Source organism: Myxine glutinosa, chromosome 1 (genome assembly GCF_964187855.1).
Source record: "Myxine glutinosa chromosome 1, kmMyxGlut1.1, whole genome shotgun sequence".
In the NCBI taxonomy this organism is placed as follows: Eukaryota; Metazoa; Chordata; class Myxini; order Myxiniformes; family Myxinidae; genus Myxine; species Myxine glutinosa.
The window spans coordinates 191,551,324-191,570,103 of NC_136261.1; the positions used below are offsets into that span (position 1 = coordinate 191,551,324).

The 18,780-nt window shown below is 44.7% G+C and overlaps 1 protein-coding gene across 7 annotated transcripts in view; it reads left to right on the plus strand.

Annotated features, from left to right (window-relative positions):
* Nucleotides 1-18,780, plus strand: part of DNPEP (aspartyl aminopeptidase) — a 126,221-nt gene that overhangs the window by 46,236 nt on the left and 61,205 nt on the right. For all 7 annotated transcript variants that reach the window (XM_068124281.2, XM_068124306.2, XM_068124290.2 and 4 more), the window contains one exon: nucleotides 3,639-3,727. In XM_068124281.2, coding sequence (XP_067980382.2) covers nucleotides 3,639-3,727 — 89 coding nt within the window. The remainder of the gene's footprint in view (nucleotides 1-3,638; nucleotides 3,728-18,780) is intronic.

Consider the following 18,780-nt stretch of genomic DNA (forward strand, 5'->3'; position numbering starts at 1 on the left):
CGCGTGTGGCGGACACATTGTCAATGGGCAATAATTCCGCGCACCAGTGGGTGGCGCGAGCGTCCCGGGCGTGGAAGCGCAGCTCGGGCCACGCCCGGAGGGAAGGCGTCACGAGGCGCGGGGTGGACTGAGGACATGCCCCGCCTTTCGGCCGACCGGCCACGCCCGGGGGCAAGGCGTGGCCTCGGGACATATATGCGGGCTCGATAGTCGAGACTGCCCAGTGCTTACGTGCGAGCTGTTAATAAAGCATTTCAGTTTGTACAACGCGTGGTGGCCTACCTTCTTGGCAAACGAATCGTGTGTGCACAGCACCACATTATATTATTACTATTATATATACTAGGGCATGCCCGTACTATATATATAGGACGTGCCCATGCCCGTGGGTGCCCGTTCCTTGCCAAAAAAAAAAAAAAAAATGTCTTCGCCCATGCATGCATGGGCGTGCCCATGGGCCCATGGGCGTGCCCGTAAGTGCGTGATGTGACCGTACAATGAATGTATCGTCCCGACGCCGCAGCTCGGATGGCGCTGCAGTTAATCGGGCCCCCAAATTCCTCATCGACGATAACTAAACAATATATTATATGAATCGCACCGTACATACCTCCTTCTAGATCTTGTTCTTGTCTTGATATACTTACTCAGGCTCACTCTATCACGACTGAGTCCTCCCAGCTCCTCCAAATGGCGCCCGCTAGCCGCTACGTAAGTCCGGAAGTGACGTCCTCATTTGACTGTCCGGAAGGTCGCAAATCGCAGTTACGATGAATCGCAAATTAGTTTTAATTAGTTTTAAAACATAGTTTAACGGCAACATAGTTTGCCGACGGGAAATAAATGAATACGCTCTCAAATGTGCCATCCGAGGCAGAGTCTGTTCGCCACGTTCGGCACACGTGATAGCTCGCTGCTCTCTGATTGGTTGAATCGTTTTTTGGACATAGCTCGGTAACTACTTCTGCGATTAATTTAAAACCTTGAAAAGGCACATCCTCGGGTCCCCAGCAATATACCTGGCAAGTTTCAAGTATATCGGACCGGTAGTTGTCGAGAAACAGCGGTCACAGACAAACATACATACAAACATACAAACATACAAACATACAAACATACAAACATACACACAGAGATTGCTGGAATTATAGATAGATATATATTATATATGATATATTATATTATATATTAATTATATTATATTCTAATATATTATAATATATTATATAATATATTATATTATTATATATATAATAATATTACTATTATTATTATTATTATTATTAATAATATTATTATTATTATTATTATTATATTATTATATTATATATATATATATATATATATATATATAATATTATTTTATTATATATTATATTATATTATATTATTATTTATTATATTATATATTATATTATATATATTATAATATTATATATTATATTATTATTATTATATATTATTATTATTATTATATATTATTATTATTATTATATATTATTATTATATATATGTATATATTATGTATATGTATTATATAAATATAATGTAAATATATATATATATATATATATATATATATTATATATATATATATATGTCTATATATATATATATATATATATATATATATATATATATATATATATATATATATATATATATATATATATATATATATATATAATGGAAAATTGATTCCATACCAAATCCTATGTATATAAGCATTAACATCCCATTCCCTTTAATATTAGTCACTTGTAAAATATTTCTGATGGCCACCTGCTTTTGAAGCCGGAGAGGGAAGATTCGGATGGAACAGCCCTCAGTTGCAGTTTGCTAGACAGGAAAAGCAAGGAACAACAGAGTTGAGGTGTAAAGTCACCTTGGATTTTGGGAGTTTAACCAGAAGGGGGTACTGAAGGAACATGTTGCTGGGGACGGTAGGAGGACTGAGAGAGCAAAGGGAGCTCGTCCAGAGGGAGCTAGTCCAGAGGGAGCTAGTCCAGAGGGAGCTAGTCCAGAGGGAGCTGCACATTTTATATATTTATTTGAACTAATTGATTCTTTAAAAACGGATGCCTTTTAACTATTAAAGATGTGCTTAAATACAAACTTTTGTATCAGCTCCAAATTATGTGAGGATTAACCTTATGAAGTTGTAAGTTTATGGAGGCTTCAAATAAGCATTGTATTACTCGGCATGTACGCATGCCTAGCAATACAATGTTTGACGAAATTTAAATGTTAGCATGTTTAAATGCATGTTTAAAGCAATTTGATCTGGAGAAAGCATTTGATAGGGTTCCATGCGAAGTAGTGACATGGGCATTGAGTACGTTAGAAGTGGAGGAATGATTGATCAGAGTCGTGATAGCAATGTACGAGAGAGCGCGCACAGGTGTAAGGACAAAGTACGGGAACGGTGGTGAGTTTGAGGTGAACGTGGGAGTGCATCAGGGGTCGGTACTAAGTCCACTACTATTTGTAGCTGTGATTGAGGTGCTGGCTCGGAACGTAAAGGAGGGTTTACCGTGGGAGTTGTTGTATGCAGATGATCTGGTGTTGATTGTGGAGAGTATGGATGGACTGAAGGAGAAGATGAACAAGTGGAAGGAATGTATGGAGACAAAAGGTCTGAAGGTGAATATCGGAAAGACGAAGGTGATGGCAAGTGGTAAAGCATGTGGTGAGGTGGAAAGAACTGGGAAGTGGCCATGTTCTGTGTGCAGGAAGGGTGTCGGAGTGAACTCCATTCAATATACAACGTGCGCTGAGTGGGTTCATAAAAAATGTAGTGGTCTGAGAGGGTCATTAACCAGTGTGGCAGCTACATTCAAGTGTAAGGTGTGCACAGAGGGAGCTGCAGATGGAGGAAGTGTTGAGTTGGATCTTGGAGACGGCATGAAACTGGAAGGTGTGAAAACATTTTTCTACCTAGGAGACATGCTGAATAGAGAAGGTGGATCAGACTCAGCGACGATTGCTGGAGTGAGATGTGCATGGAAGTTTCGGGAACTGAGTGGCATGCTGACGAGGAGGGGAAAATCGTTGAAGCTGAAGGGAAAGGTGTATGCTGCATGTGTGAGAAGTGTTATGATTTATGGGAGCGAGACATGGGTAATGAACGTAGAGCAGCAACGAAGGCTGGAAAGGGTGGAAATGCGAATGGTTCGATGGATGTGCGGAGTATCGTTGAGAGAGAGGAAGACAAATGATGAATTGCAAAAGATGATGGGAATAGAGCCTGTGATGGATGTGGTGAAGAGAAACAGGTTGAGATGGTTTGGTCATGTGTTGAGGAAGGATGAAAGTGACTGGTTGAGAAGAGTGATGGAAATGAATGCAGAAGGAAGTAGAGGACGGGGAAGACCGAGAAAGACTTGGCTGAAGGTGGTGGAAGAAGAAATGCGGGCAAGGGGGTTAACAAGGGGAGATGTAGAAAAAAGGGCAAAATGAAGAAGATTGTCATGGGGCCCACAAGGCTAACCCCCGCTCCTGCAGGGAAAATGGCCTTAAAATCCTGTTGTTGTTGTTGTTGTTGTTGTAGGCATGCTAGGCATGTACTAGAGCATTTGTATGTTGAGCTCAGCATGATGTGCCTCATCCTTCACAATTCCTTGATCATCTTTTTTCAGTGGTGGAAGAATGCAAAACAAGGCTGCGAGGGGCTGGTTTCCAGGAGCTGAAAGAAAATTATCAATGGGATTTGCAGCCTCAACACAAGGTTGTCTTAGTGGCATATTTTCCCACAAATATAATACTTGTCTACATGGTGTGACTGCAAGTATTTTGCATTTTCAAGCATCACAGAAGAAAACAAGCTGTGGCCTATAGATATAATTTTGTGTATTTGTTTATGATGATATAATATAGTTCTTGTTAAAAGCCAGTAACCGTTTATTTTTAGGGTTAGGGTTAGTAAATTGTGTTAATATTTTTCAAATCTTTTCGAAATCAATTTTCAAATTTTCAATATCAATTTTCAAATTTCAAATTTGTTTAAATTGCTACCGCTTATCATGTTTTAAGAAACTTCTCTCAAAAGCTGTACATGTTTAATGCTTAATTAAGTGTAAGCCATGGAAACCATCACACATGGCTTGCCGACTTCCTCACCGGTCGCAGTTAACGTGTGGCCCTGAATGGATTTCTCTCATCTCCCCTTCCTGTTCAGGCTGGAGTTCCCCATGGCAGTGTTCTGGGCCCTGTGCTTTTTCTGGTCTTTATCAATGATCTCTCCGACTTTCTGGAAAATCCTCTCCATCTCTTTGCTGATGACTCCACTCTCTGCCGCTCCATTCCTCTTCCCTCAGATCGGCAGTCTGCAGCTTCTTCACTCTCTGCAGACCTGGCTAAAATCACAAAGTGGTCAAACAAGTGGAACATGTCTTTCAATCCTGACAAATCGCACACTCTCACTTTGTCTCTCTGTAAAGACCATCTGGACAACCCTCTCATCTACTTTCTCAACAATCCTCTTTAAGAAGTTCTGACACTCAAGCTTTTGGGTCTCACTATGTGCCATGATCTGTCCTGAGAAAACCACATTTCCAGCTGGCCTCCAAAGCCAGTCACTGTCTGGGCAGCTTCCGTCGTGCGAAGTCCTTTCTGGGCACTTCTGAGCTCCTCACCATATACAAAGCTGTCTTCCCCAGCTCAATGGAATACTGCTCTCCCCTCTGGTCTGGTGCTCCAGCCTCACACCTAGCTCGGCTTCACGTGGTTGAAACCAAAGCTTTCAGGATCATTGGTATCTCCCGTGATGAAGCTGATTCTGAGGGCCTTTCGCTCTCTCACCGCAGGCAGGTTGGTGGTTTTCTGTCTTCTACTGACTCCTCTTTGGCATAGTTCCCCGTGCTTTGTCTGTGCTCTGTCCCCCAAATTTTCCTGCAGGATGCACAAGATCAGCCAGCAACCATCTTCTGGTGAAACCGCCAAAATAAAGACTCTCTGCTCAGCTTCACTTTTCAATTCCTTTTTTTTCCTGCCTCTGGAACAAACTCCCACACTCTCTTCAATCCCACTCCTCCCTCCAGGTCTTTAAAACAGCTGTTCACCACCATCTCTTATCTTCCCCCATCCAAAACCTTGATCTTTTCTACCCCCGTTAAAACAAACCAAATCCACCACTTTCAATCTCCAACTTCTTTCCTGAAATTCCTAGTAGCGTCCATTTGTTTTATACTGTGTACCCCTTCCCTACCCCCTCCACCCACCCTCCCACCGGCCCTCTCTCTTCCACAGATCTACAGACGTCCCTGTTCTTTACTGTTGTTGTGCTTGTATGTTTTCCTCTCTCTCTCCTTCTTGTCTCCTGCTACCTTTATTTATTGTATGTTTTATGGGTATGTGCCTGTTCTCGTGTGTAATGTGTTAGCTCTTACACGAGCCTTGACTCTGTTTACAAAAAAAAAGAAAAAAAAGAAAGAAAAAAAGTGATAATTCCCATTGAATAAATAAACAAAAAACTCTTATTTGCAACAGCCTAAGCTTTGCTTCACTCGTCGGCGATCTTTGGACGGAGATAGCCGATAGGCTTGAAATGCCGAGGCCCTGTTTTGATCACGCATCATAACGCCATTCTATTTCGCAGCAATCGATCCTGGCACACAAAGTTGGGAGAAAATGGATGGGAATTGGGGGGAATTGGGGCCTAGTTGAATAATCCATGGTGGTATGGATGTTTTATCAGAGGGATAAAAGATTTAGGGCTAATTGGACTTTGCACTGATGATGAATATGCTCTGATGAAAATAAATATATCATCACTCTAAAATCAAAATCCACCATAAGCTAGAATCACATGCTGTTTTTAGCACTGTTTTCAATTCCCCAGTTCCCTGTGCTTGAATCTTCTATTCAAACGTGTGGTTGGATGAACTACTGATATTGATGATCTACTGGGTATTGGCGATGTACACTGCGAAGCTGTAGGAAAGAGAAAGTAAAATAAAGGTCGTGCAAACTCTTCACTCTATGACCCAATGAAAATCCCAAATTAAAGTCTAGTAGAATAATGATAATGAAAATTATGTTTTGTAAGAAATATAAAAATATTGAAATTGAACCTTATGATGTAATTTTATAAATGAGATATCGAAATACAGTACAAATAAATTAATTAGTTTCTTTGTTTGGTGAAAATAGTCAGAAATTGACTGATTGACCATAAATCATAACCATCAATTTTATTTTAAAATCACATTAATTTTATTATTTTTATTTTTGTTTATAAAATCATATTGACCATAAAAAAATTGACCATAAAATCAAACAGCAACTTCACTTTATGGAAAACTTGCCAAAATACTTTACCTCAATCAATACTTGTTGAACTAGTTTACCTCAATCAATACTTGCTGAACTGGTTTACTTTGATTAATACATGTCGAACTAATTTACCATGATCAATACGTGCCAAACCAGTATACCTCGATCAATACTTGCTGAACTGGTTTACTTTGATTAATACATGTCGAACTAATTTACCATGATCAATACGTGCCAAACCAGTATACCTCGATCAATACTTGCTGAACTGGTTTACTTTGATTAATACATGTCGAACTAATTTACCATGATCAATACGTGCCAAACCAGTATACCTCGATCAATACTTGCTGAACTGGTTTACTTTGATTAATACATGTCGAACTAATTTACCATGATCAATATGTGCCAAACCAGTATACCTCGATCAATACTTGCTGAACTGGTTTACTTTGATTAATACATGTCGAACTAATTTACCATGATCAATATGTGCCTAACCAGTATACCTCGATCAATACTTGCTGAACTGGTTTACCTTGACCAATACCTGCCAAACGGGTTTACCTCGATAAATATTTGCTGAACTGGTTTACTTTGATTAATACTTGTCAAACTAATTTACCTTGACCAATACTTGCCAAACTGGTTTACCTTAATCGATACTTGCTGAACTGGTTTACTTCGACCAATACTTGCAGAACTAGTTTACCTCGATCGATACTTGCCAAACTGGTTTACCTTGATCGATACTTGCCAAACTGGTTTACTTCGATTGCTACTTGCCAAACTGGTTTACCTTGATCGATACTTGCCAAACTGGTTTACTTCGATTGATACTTGCCAAACTGGTTTACCTTAATCGATACTTGCTGAACTGGTTTACTTCGACCAATACTTGCCGAACTGGCTTCCCTCGATCATTGTTATTATCATGACCATTTACTGACCATATGTCAGAATAATTTTTGTGTGAATGTATTGATCATGTGTGAATGAAAAAAACATGTATTGATCATTGTATTAACCTCAGGTTGGTCAGATTTGTGTAAAGTATTGGGTACCCTCTCCCTGTGCCCTGTGGCTCCCACCCGCTCGTCAACCACTCCACCATTCTCAGCGTGGTTCGTTCTAATATTTATGATCTCTACAAAGATTTCTGTTGCAGTTCTGAATATTATATGCCTAATGGAAGCGTTTATCTTTCAGCATATCACCAATACTTCTGTGTCTCTCCTTGGCTTCTATTTCTTCCGTTTTACCAGAGGCCTCTTCCTCGTTCTGGAAGTGGTGTTGCTGTCTACATCAATGGCTCCGTTTCTCATTGTCTGTTGTGCTCACTAAGCCACCCTCTGGAATACTTCTTTCTGCGTACACCTCTCCACAACCACTTAATGTTTTTTTATGTGTGGTGTGTCAGACACCAAAAGATGACAAGCCTCTTAACTTGTCACTATTTCCTCAACATTAATCAACTCATAACTGTCCAACCAAATTCTCTGTTCCTCATTACGATGATTTCAACTGCCAATATGCACCAAGCAGCCATGATATTGCAGCTAAGTGTCTTATTCAAAATTGCCTGATTGAATATTATCGGAGAAGCATATGATTGCAAAGGAAAGTGTTTTAAACATGGAATACTTTGCTAATATACGGAGATTTGTCGAGCTCTGTTTTAGATCATTGTGTGATCATTGGCAGTTCTCTAAAGCTACAATTCTGCAAAGGTGGAGAAGGGCAGCGCTAGAAATATATTGGGTAGATGTGGATTGTTTTAGATTGGTTTTGGGGCACATTTTCCTGAAAAGACTAGGTTTTCGTGTGTGTGTGTGTGTGTGTGTGTGTGTGTGTGTGTGTGTGTGTGTGTGTGTGTGTGTCAGTGTGTGTGTGTCAGTGTGTGTGTGTCAGTGTGTGTGTGTCAGTGTGTGTGTGTCAGTGTGTGTGTGTCAGTGTGTGTCGTTTGTCAGTGTCAGTGTCAGTCATGGTGATTTATGTTTGTGATGAAAATCGATGAGATGTTTGGAAATGTCATATTGTTATATGTACCATCGATAGAAATGTGAATCTGCTACAGGTGTTGAATTCAGGCATGTTGTCATACTGCAGAGGATCCCAAAATACAGAATTTGTAATATTGTACAATTTGAACCATATTCGTAACTTCTCAACACTCGACTTCCAACAACGCTGGTAAACACTGGCAGGGTTATCAGAATTGAGGTAGTGTTTGTGCAGAATGCATAACAAGTCAGTACTACAACTTTAAAGGTAAATACAGCTTAAACAGTAATAATATGCAACTAAAATACAAGTGATGAAAAGTTTAAAAAAATACTTCAAGTGCTTTAATTACGAGGTTGGTTTAAATTTGATCTGGACTATTTTCTCCATTCTCCGGGCCTGGCTGCCTGTAGGGCATAGCGGACCACCTCGTGTAGCATCTTTTTGGGGGCTCAGGTGACCCGAAAAGCCCACCAATAAACAGCTGGGACCCCTCCTGGTGAAAAAAAAATGGCCTGTAGTCCGCAAAGAGGTCCTGTTTTTAGTGTGCAGGAAAAGAAAGGCCACAGATGGCCTCTCCTACACACTAAAAGCAAATGAGTTACAAAAGTATTGTTGCGGTTTTTAGAACCCTCCACTTTGTAAATATTTGTAATAATCCCTTATAAATAATCCCCTGTAAATATTCCCATTTTTGTGTAGAGATCAAAGGTCGCACCCTAGTTAGGTCATATTGCAACATGTAGGACACCATAGGCTCTTCTTTAGTTATTTCATTAGTATGTGTTTCAGGTAAGGATCTGTTCCCAATAGTTTGACTCTGCGTTGTATTAATCAAATAACCTCGGCCCCTTTTTCCAATCCTATTCATTTTGCAGCATAGCCTCCCTCCAAATTGTGTTCCCTTGCTTGCCAGTAGCGTTCGCTGCCTTCTGGTTGTTCCCGCAAGCCACCATAAGCCACGTGGCAGAGTTGGAGGAGAAGGGAGGAGTGCCAGGAACGAAGGCGTGGCCCCTCAACGCACCATCAAGGGGCGGACCGGTGAGTGCTCGCGACCACACAGGGCTGAGGCCATCTCACCGGTAGGCGTATCCTAAAGGCAAGCGGCTTGATACGCGAGTGGGAAATAAAAGCGGCTGCGTGGGACTACTTCGAGAGATGCGGGGGATGAGCCAGATGAGTGAGAGAAGAGAGGTGCCCGGGAGAATGGTTTGAAAGGAGTCCTTGCTTGCCGTTTATGAACTATTGGAGGCGCACAACTGGCGAAGGCTGAGGGACAATTTGTTCCGTACGCCGCATCCCAGTCTTCCCCCCTCAATATAATTGTCCGCTCACGTTAAGCGCCACGCGAAGCTGCCGGCCGCTTGCCGCGGAACGAGTGAACACCCGGAGCGTGGACCGGAGCGCGAGCTTGGAGCGGGACCTCGACGCCTACCACCTGCCCGGACCCTTCTCTTCCTTCCTTCCCACCACCACCACCACCACCCTTTTCGTGTGAGTGTGTGTGTTCTGTCCTGGGAGTGATAATTAAGAGTGTATAAAGTTGCCCTGTGTCCTTTTATTTCCTCCTTTTGTATATTCTTCCTCTTTCGTTTCCTCTTCATTCTTGTACAATAAATGATGTGTTCCTCCTTTATCTGATTTCTTCTCATCCGATCGCTTTAGTCTTTTCCCAATTGAATACCGGTGGCACGATATAGGAACCGCTTATAATCGGGTCTAGTCTTTGCTAACGGCCTGAGTCGTGGCTCGCTTCGCTCGGCGTGTCCATTACAGCCGCGGCTCGGGCGGGGCGCATTTCCTCGCTTACCGGAAGGCGCTGGTAATTAGGTAATAGGAGCAATTGGCCTACCACCCTATTCAGCGCTGACCGGAAGTGACGTCATAGCTCCAGGACTCGGACGGCCAGCTTAATAGACGAGGGGATTAAACCCCCCTCGGTAAGGGGAGCGCCGTACTCCGAGATCCGCAACAATTGGTGTCGGGGAGTGGGATTGAACCCGAACCAAATTTCTAATCCACCTTAAAGAATTTGGTCGAAATTACGAGCGGCCGAAAAATTTTGTATAACATCCAATTTGAGTCGTGCCATGGATAGTCAAGGCGATCGGATGCCGGTGGGGGAGATAGAAGAGGAAGAGTTAGAGTCGACCCAGGACCCCAGGGAACAATTGGGGGTAATGGAAGAGGGGGTTGAAGAAGGTGCGGTAGAGGGGGTTGCAGGCGCACAAAATGGCGGCGCCTCGCACATGGCGGCGAAGGCCAAAACCGTTGTGCAAGTGAGTCCCAACATGCAGTTGCTCATGACACAAATCATTGCACAAACGAAAATAATAGAGGCTACGATGGAAAAAATGCTAGAGGAATCCAGGTGTGATATAAAAGCGATGGGGGAGAACTTTGGGAGCAAGCTGGGCGAAAGGGTTGCGGGGGTACGCGACGAGGTAACGCGGCTTGAGAAGCGCGGAGAAAGCGAGGCTGAGCAAGGCAAAGTCACGCGGGCCGGGGTAGAGATCGCGACCCGGGGTATGGGGAAGCCGGCGACCGCCGAAGTAGAAAAGAAAATTTTAATAGAGCCGGCGGCCGTCGAGGAAAAAGAAATTATAGTTGCAATTGAAAAGACGACGGAGGTAGTCCGTGAATTGAAGGGAGAGATGGATAATGCACAAAGTCTGTGCTCGCATCCTGATGCCGTGCTTAACCCGAATAAAGATTTGCAGGTGGTGTTGGAGTGAGGAAGAAGAAGCGCCAAGGTGAGTGGGTTGGTATATGGGGCGAAGAGATTTTTCGGCAAAGTGTTTGGCGCAAAAAGAATTTTCGCGCGCTTGGGATGCAGGCGTAACCCGGGCGTTTGTGGGAGGTCCGTAGTGCGCTGTGTGAATGGCAATGGCGCGCGTGTGCGAACAGCGCCGAAGGGCGAGGGTGATACCGAGTGCGATGGCGAACGCACGTCGGAGTGTATGAGTGATGAATGCGATACAGGGTGTGGAAGTAGGAGTGAGTGTGACCAGGAGAGTGAGATGCATGGAGAGAGTGTGCGAGAACGCACACCTGAGTTGGTTGTGGCGGGTGTGCGAGAACGCACGCCTGAGTTGGTTGTGGCGCGTGTGCGAGAGGGCACATCGGAGCGCGTGAGTGGGTATGTGCAGGAGTGCACACCCGTGGTGAGTGTTACGGAGGACGTAACAGGGGAAGAAAGATGTGTAACGGAGAGTGTGAGTGTGCCGAGAGAAGAGTGTGCACGGAGAGAGAGTGCAGGGAATGTATGGGTTGCATGAGAGACGCTGAGACACCTGGATGTGTGAGTATGGGAAGGGTCGCGTATGCATGTGAGCATACAAGCCGAGCATCGACGTTAACCGGGGCAGCGTTTAGGCCGACATATAGCCGACGCGACCCCTCGGTGCATGGTGTTCGTTATGTGCTGCGGGAGCAGGCGGGGATTGGTGTCGCGTCACTCCTGCTCGGAGCGCCGTGCACGATTCGGGCCGGGCCCCGCCCTGCACGGTTGAGTCCGCGCTTTGCCAGGCAAAGCGGGCAGCCCGGTTCGAGAGGAAGGAGGAGGGGTCGGAGCGGCGCCCCCTTGTGGTGGCGGCGCTCCACCCGGGCAAGGCTGGGCCGTCGCGCAAAGCCTTGCGCCGGGATGGTGCCTTGAACCTTGGCCCGAGTAAACCTCCTCCCCTGAACCGAATGCCGGACGGACCCAACCTGTAGGAGACAGAACACCCGCATGCATCGTGCGGCTTTGTGAAGCCGAGCTTTGAAAATGCATGGACGTACCGAGGAGGCTCAGATATAGCGGACTGTGATGATGATAGTGTTATTGTTTGAAATTGATAGGGAATTGGCTTGAAATTACTAGTGATTCGAAATTGGGGATAGTGATGATTGGAAATTGATACCCAGTGTCGGGGGGTATCTCTACCATCCCTCACATCTGGGGGCAAAGGAGCTATAGTTTTATGGGGTATGGCGGTGAAAACCTAGCCAGGGAGGGCTTGGATAATGTTAGGGTTTAGGAATGACAATAGGTAACATGAGAGTTAAGTAGCGACATCATACCTGTAGAGGGGACGTAGAGAGATTAGATGGATAATAATGACGAGGGAGTGCATAGTGTAATGGGAAGACGGGGAGCACGAGTTTTAGAAGGGAGTAGTTAGTTAGATGATGCTATGTGTTTGGAGTGAGAGTGATGAAATGAGAAATTGAACACGAGTATTTGTGGTGAGCATGATGATTGGCATGATACTGAGTGAATGGTCCTGGAGGAAAGGAGGGCGCAGGTGCCACCAGGTGTGTGGGCACCAGGTGTGCAAGTGGAATACAGGTGGCAAGTGAGAATGGTTGCATGGAATAGATGGTCTGGAATGAATGGATTATGGAATGGATGGTGTGGAGTGAGTGGAGTGGAATACGTGGAGTGGAGTGTATGGTGCGAAAGGGGTGGATGGGGAAGATGGACCCCTTCACGAGTACCCGGGGAGGGTAGTTTAAAAGTAGGTAGAGGGAGTAGGTAAATTGTGGTTGGATATTGGCATCTGTGGTGCGGGTAGTTGCACAGAAGTGTTGTGTTGGGTGCATTAGTAGAGTAAATTGGCTGGGCGTGTGGCCTGTTAGTACGTATGGTTAAATGGGCACTCCGCCACTGTTAGTCTGTCGGCCAGGTGAGGCCGCAGGTAGGCTCTGGGAGCCAGTAGAGTTCAATGGGGCCCGAGGATCCGGAGGACGGACCCGGGTAGCCCAGTGCCAGAGAGGGCACCGAGGGGGTGAGAGCGCCAGAAGGCCTTCCCCAGATAGGTTAGGGTAAGGAGCAGGTAAGCTCGGGAGACAACTGCAGTGGCAGAGGCGTGCAGGTGAGCGGACCTGCTGGGAGCGCCACATGACCCAGCCCTGAAATTGTGCGAGGGCACAGGGAGTAGGATCGGGGGAGTGAGACCCCAAATTGGTGAGCACCACAGTTTGGTCAATGGGAGTTCAGTTTTTAGAACCACATAGTGTAAAATGGCCAATGGTTTGGCAGGGAAAGTACCCGGGTAGTGTAAAGTGTGTTAAAGTCATTTAGAGTATAGTTAGGATTGAAAGTCTCTTCGCGCCATCCGCATCCACTCACCAAGGTGACAGGACTCCACACCACCGGTTTGTGCAAGTGTCTGGGATGTAAGACGCATCATGACGTGGGGTGACATTGTGCTGATGTTCCATCTCTTCCTCCTTAGGAGGGATTGATGATAAATTGATTGATGGCAAATTTGGTTTAGAGGGATTGTCGACGAATTTGGATTAGGGGAGATATGGGGAAGACAGGACTTAGCGACGGATTTGTAAATTGTGTAAATACGGGGTAAGGGCAAGGGTAGATTAGGTGACGGGGGGACGGGGGGGGGGGGACGGGGGACGGGACGTATGGTAGGGACGAGCTTTCTCGGCTCGCTCTCCTGCGCACCTCACCTCTGCATTACCTTGTGTTAACGTGTACTCTTGCGCCCTTGCATCCCGCTCACCCTGCTTTGTCTTCCTTCCCCACTCATGAACCATGGTCTTTGTGTGCCGAGGGGAAAGTGTGCAGGTGCCCGCAGTTGTGTGCCCGCACCCTCGCTGCTGCCTGCCTGGACCGGTACCCCACTTATGGACCGCACGTTGTTGTGGCCGAGCACCACTGTATGAACGAAAGGGTCTGTGGCCGAGCACCACATTCATGGACCCCACGTTTTGGGGCCTGGCACCTCTGCTGGGGACCGGCCATTGTGGCCAGGGAGATCTTGCTTGCGGACCGCGGTAAAGGTGGCACCTAAGCCATGCAGGTGGACCACCCTTAGTTGGCCCCTGCTGGCCATAATTTTAAAAGGTGGACGCATTATGTGCCCTTTTATTACCAACTAGGCAGCAAGCAAGAAGTCATCAGGAACATCGGCCCAGCAGCCAAGAACATCGGCCCAGCAGAGAAGACGTCGCAAGTCATCTGCTGATTATTCTTGAAATGTATGACTGTGCACCGATGGTGCTTTTTGTGCATATTGGTGATTTGGTGCTTTTTGCATATTGGTGCTTATTGGTGCTGGTGGTATTGGTGCAGTGCAGTGCATGCCTTTCCTCTTATCAAAACATCTTCTTTTTGTTTCCCAAAAAGACAGGTCCTGGGTTCGCGTGTAAATACCAAGTAGTGTCTTTGTAAATAATGCTCCCCACCGTCAATGTTTAGCTTGAAAATTAATTACGTAATTCGGTTATTCTGTGGGCATGAGTCTGATAGATAGAATGCAACGCAGCATGCGGGACATACTTTGTTGTTTTAAAAATGTCGCACTCAGGGTGAAGTTAATAGTAGAGGGTTACCACACCTGAGTGTCACACTAAGTTAAAGTTCTTTTGGGCCGGGACGGCCCTGGAGGAAATGAGGGTGCTGTGTTGCTGTTTTTAGAACCCTCCACTTTGTAAATATTTGTAATAATCCCTTATAAATAATCCCCTGTAAATATTCCCATTTTTGTGTGGAGATAAAAGGTCGCACCCTAGTTAGGTCATATTGCAACACGTAGGACACCATAGGCTCTTCTTTAGTTATTTCATTAGTATGTGTTTCAGGTAAGGATCTGTTCCCAATAGTTTGACTCTGCGTTGTATTAATCAAATAACCTCGGCCCCTTTTTCCAATCCTATTCATTTTGCGGCGTAGCCTCCCTCCAAATTGTGTTCCCTTGCTTGCCAGTAGCGTTCGCTGCCTTCTGGTTGTTCCCGCAAGCCGCCATAAGCCACGTGGCAGAGTTGGAGAAGAAGGGAGGAGCGCCAGGAACGAAGGCGTGGCCCCTCAACGCACCATCAAGGGGCGGACCGGTGAGCGCTCGCGACCACTCAGGGCCGAGGCCAGCTCACCGGTAGGCGTATCCTAAAGGCAAGCGGCTTGATACGCGAGTGGGCAATAAAAGCGGCTGCGTGGGACTACTTCGAGAGATGCGGGGGATGAGCCAGATGAGTGAGAGAAGTGAGGTGCCCGGGAGAACGATTTGAAAGGAGTCCTTGCTTGCCGTTTATGAACTATTGGAGGCGCACAACTGGCGAAGGCTAAGGGACAATTTGTTGCATACGCCGCATCCCAGTCTTCTCCCCCCCCCCCCCCCCCGCGATATAATTGTCCGCTCACGTTAAGCGCCACGCGAAGCTGCCGGCCGCTTGCCGCGGTATGAGTGAACACCCGGAGCGTGGACCGGAGCGGAGCGCGAGCTTGGGGCGGGACCTCGACGCCTACCACCTGCCCGGACCCTTCTCTTCCTTCCCACCACCACCACCACCACCACCACCCTTTTCGTGTAAGTGTGTTTGTTCTGTCCTGGGAGAGATAATTAAGAGTGTATAAGGTTTGCCCTGTGTATCTGCTTCTTCTTCTTCCCTGTACATACCCTTTCGTTTCTTCCTTGGTTTTGGTTTTGTACATAATTAATAAACCTGTGTTCTTCCTTCTTATTCTTTGGGTTTCCTCTCATCCGGTCGCTTTAGTGATTTCTCCATTGATATTCGTGGCACGATTTGGCCAACGCTCAGGATCGGGTTAGTTTTATTGCTAACGGCTTGAGCTTCGGATTGCTACACCGCTCGGCAATATTCCATCTTGTCCGTGGCTCGAGCAGAAGTATCGCCCTGCTTTGCGGAGAGGGGGGCAAAGGTATCTGGGAACCCGTTGACCATTCACCCTGGTAAATCTCAACCCCGCAAAGGAGCGCGATATCTTATAGGACTCGGACAGCGAGTGTAATAGACGAGGGGATTAACCCCCCCCTCGGTAAGGGGAGCGCCGTAATCCGAGATCCGCAACAGTATTAATGTCCGAGGGCCACACAAAAAGTCATGAGCATCAGTGGATTCCACACTTTTTTGCTGAATATAGTAGAACACGAGTTATTAGCGACATCTATACATCTACCCACTCTCGTATAAACATGGGATTGGCGCATTGTTCCCACAATGCATGATAACAAAATGGCTGTCAACGTCTGGGTTCCTCGTGAAGAGGATCAACTCAACTGCAGATATCAAGAGCCGATTGAGTCAGATGTACGAAGATGCCTGTAGTCAGGTTCACTATGTTAACAAATATAATTTCGTTCGAAATTTTCGGAGATTAGCAAACCTGTACATTTTTGGAATCATCAGAGCATGGAGAATCCGAAAATCAATGTTGGCATTTACACAGACACCTGCATGGCCGCCATTTTGGATTTTCAAAATGGCCGCCATAAAATACATATTTTGCGCTATCTCGGCTTCTAGTCAACCTATAAACTTAATTAAATATGCTAATCCTATGTTTTCTGGGTCAAGGAATCCAATAAAGGCCTCAAAATAGTGCTCAGGGTTATAGAGAAGCAACAAACAAAGGTAATTGAAAACCATTGTCTTTATATTTGTGATATAACTGTATTACATAATACATGATATTGCAAGTCCTTTGAAGTTATAGCTATGGGTTTATAAAGCACGAAAGCAGCCTTGTTAGTATCATATTGACTATAAGTCCTATACACAGGATCTACTAGGTCTATACCGTTCAGGAATATGCTTTTACAGATCTTCATCACTGTCCTGAGTGTCATCTGGAAAGTCCTAAAAGTGAAGCAAGTGTTAGGATTAGAAGTCTAATGATCCCACCAATGGTTTTCTTGACCCAGAAAACATAGGATTAGCATATTTAAATGCGTTTCTAGGTCGACTAGAAGCTGAGATAGCGCAAATTATGTATTTTATGGCGGCCATTTTGAAAATCCAAAATGGCGGCCATGCAGGTGTCTACGCAAATGCCAACATTACTTTTTGGATTCCTCATACTCTGAATATTCCAAAAATGTATAGTTTTGCTAATCTCCAAAATTTTTGAACAAAAAAACATAGTGAACCTGACTACTGCATCGGAGCTAGCAATATCAGAAGGTGGGTGAAACACTTCATAGACGGAAACACGGACATCGCTGATCGGCCACGCTGTGGCCGGCCGAGAAGCGCACCATTGAACACAATGAGCAGAAAGTCGATGCACTCATCAGTGAGGACCGAAGGGTGACCGTGAGGGAGATAGCAGCACACCTTGGCCAGGGTGGAGCTTATTTTTGAACTTTTGAGATATGATCTTCTTGCCCTCTCAATTTGTTCCTATATACGAAATAACAATTCAGGCAAAATATGAGCACAATTGAACAATATTTAGGGGTAGCTCAATGATGGTAAAGTTTCTGATACCCCAAAGCTGCGGCCGCCCTTTTATTTCGCATACTACTGATAATAGATTAATTCTGTTGATAAATTAAGAACCCAATTTTAACTACTAAGTAAATTGACACTCTCTCCTATCATCATACACACAACATGCAATCATTGTGGTAAAATTAATTACTGGCAACACAGATAAAACCTTTAAGTTATAAAACTCTGTGCTCCATTAAATAAATAATTACAGTAGTAATATGTACATTGTACATACACAATATCTGTTATAATAAAAGAGTAAAATGTTCGTTGAGCTAGAGTCTGCTAGACAATAAATGCTAAAATGAGATGTAGCGCTGACCTGGGAACGCTTATCACCATAGTATCATAAAGTAAACACTGTACATAGGTGTATCACAGAACACTATTTGAAAATAAAAACGAAGTTATCACAGGCTTTGCAGAGAATCACAGACACAATGGGTGTATAAACATGGTATAATATTATCACAGATTATAGAAGCATAATCATTGTGGTTCAACTGGTTCATATCTATTATCCAACCAATCATCCGAATCCCATTGTTTTGCTGATAAATTGATAATGCAAATTTTCCATGAATTTATATTCCAGACATGTTCAGACTTGTTCACTGTTTGGACTCAATGGACTGACTATGCTGACTAAGCAACAGCTGCAACACTGTTGCAGCAGTATGTTTGTGTAATCGCTTGAGGCATTGTGCTCACTGCTCAGTTATTAATAGAACTGTTTGAATTTTCTTGATTCTTAATTTCTTAATGCTATGTTCTATTTCTTTCAGATTCATATCTGATTGAAAATGTCATCTGTGGAAAAAGCAACAAGATCGCAAACCAAGTTGTATCTCCTTGGCGACTCTGTGACTGAATTAAGTGGCAGCAAGTTACCATCATTGCGTATGGCTCTTGGATTCTTCCTACATCACCATCTCGATCTGAAGGAGACCATAAGACAATCGTCGGATGTTACCATCACGGAAATAGCTAACTTTTGGAAGAAAGCTAGAATCCCGATGAGAGCTCATCAAAACTGCCAAACCAAGCTTGAGCAGACATTTGAAGAATGGCGTCTTCTGAAAAAGAACAAAGCGCGAACGTCACCAACTCAACTCGCGAGAGAGTCGGCTTTTGTTTCCAGGCTTGAAGACCTTTTTGATGTCGCTCACGCTGATGCTCTGACCAATACGTCAGTATTACAAGAAGACAAGGATTTCTTGTTAGCCCAGCGAGAAAAGGGAAGAAGGGGGTCGCTGGCTGGAGTAGATG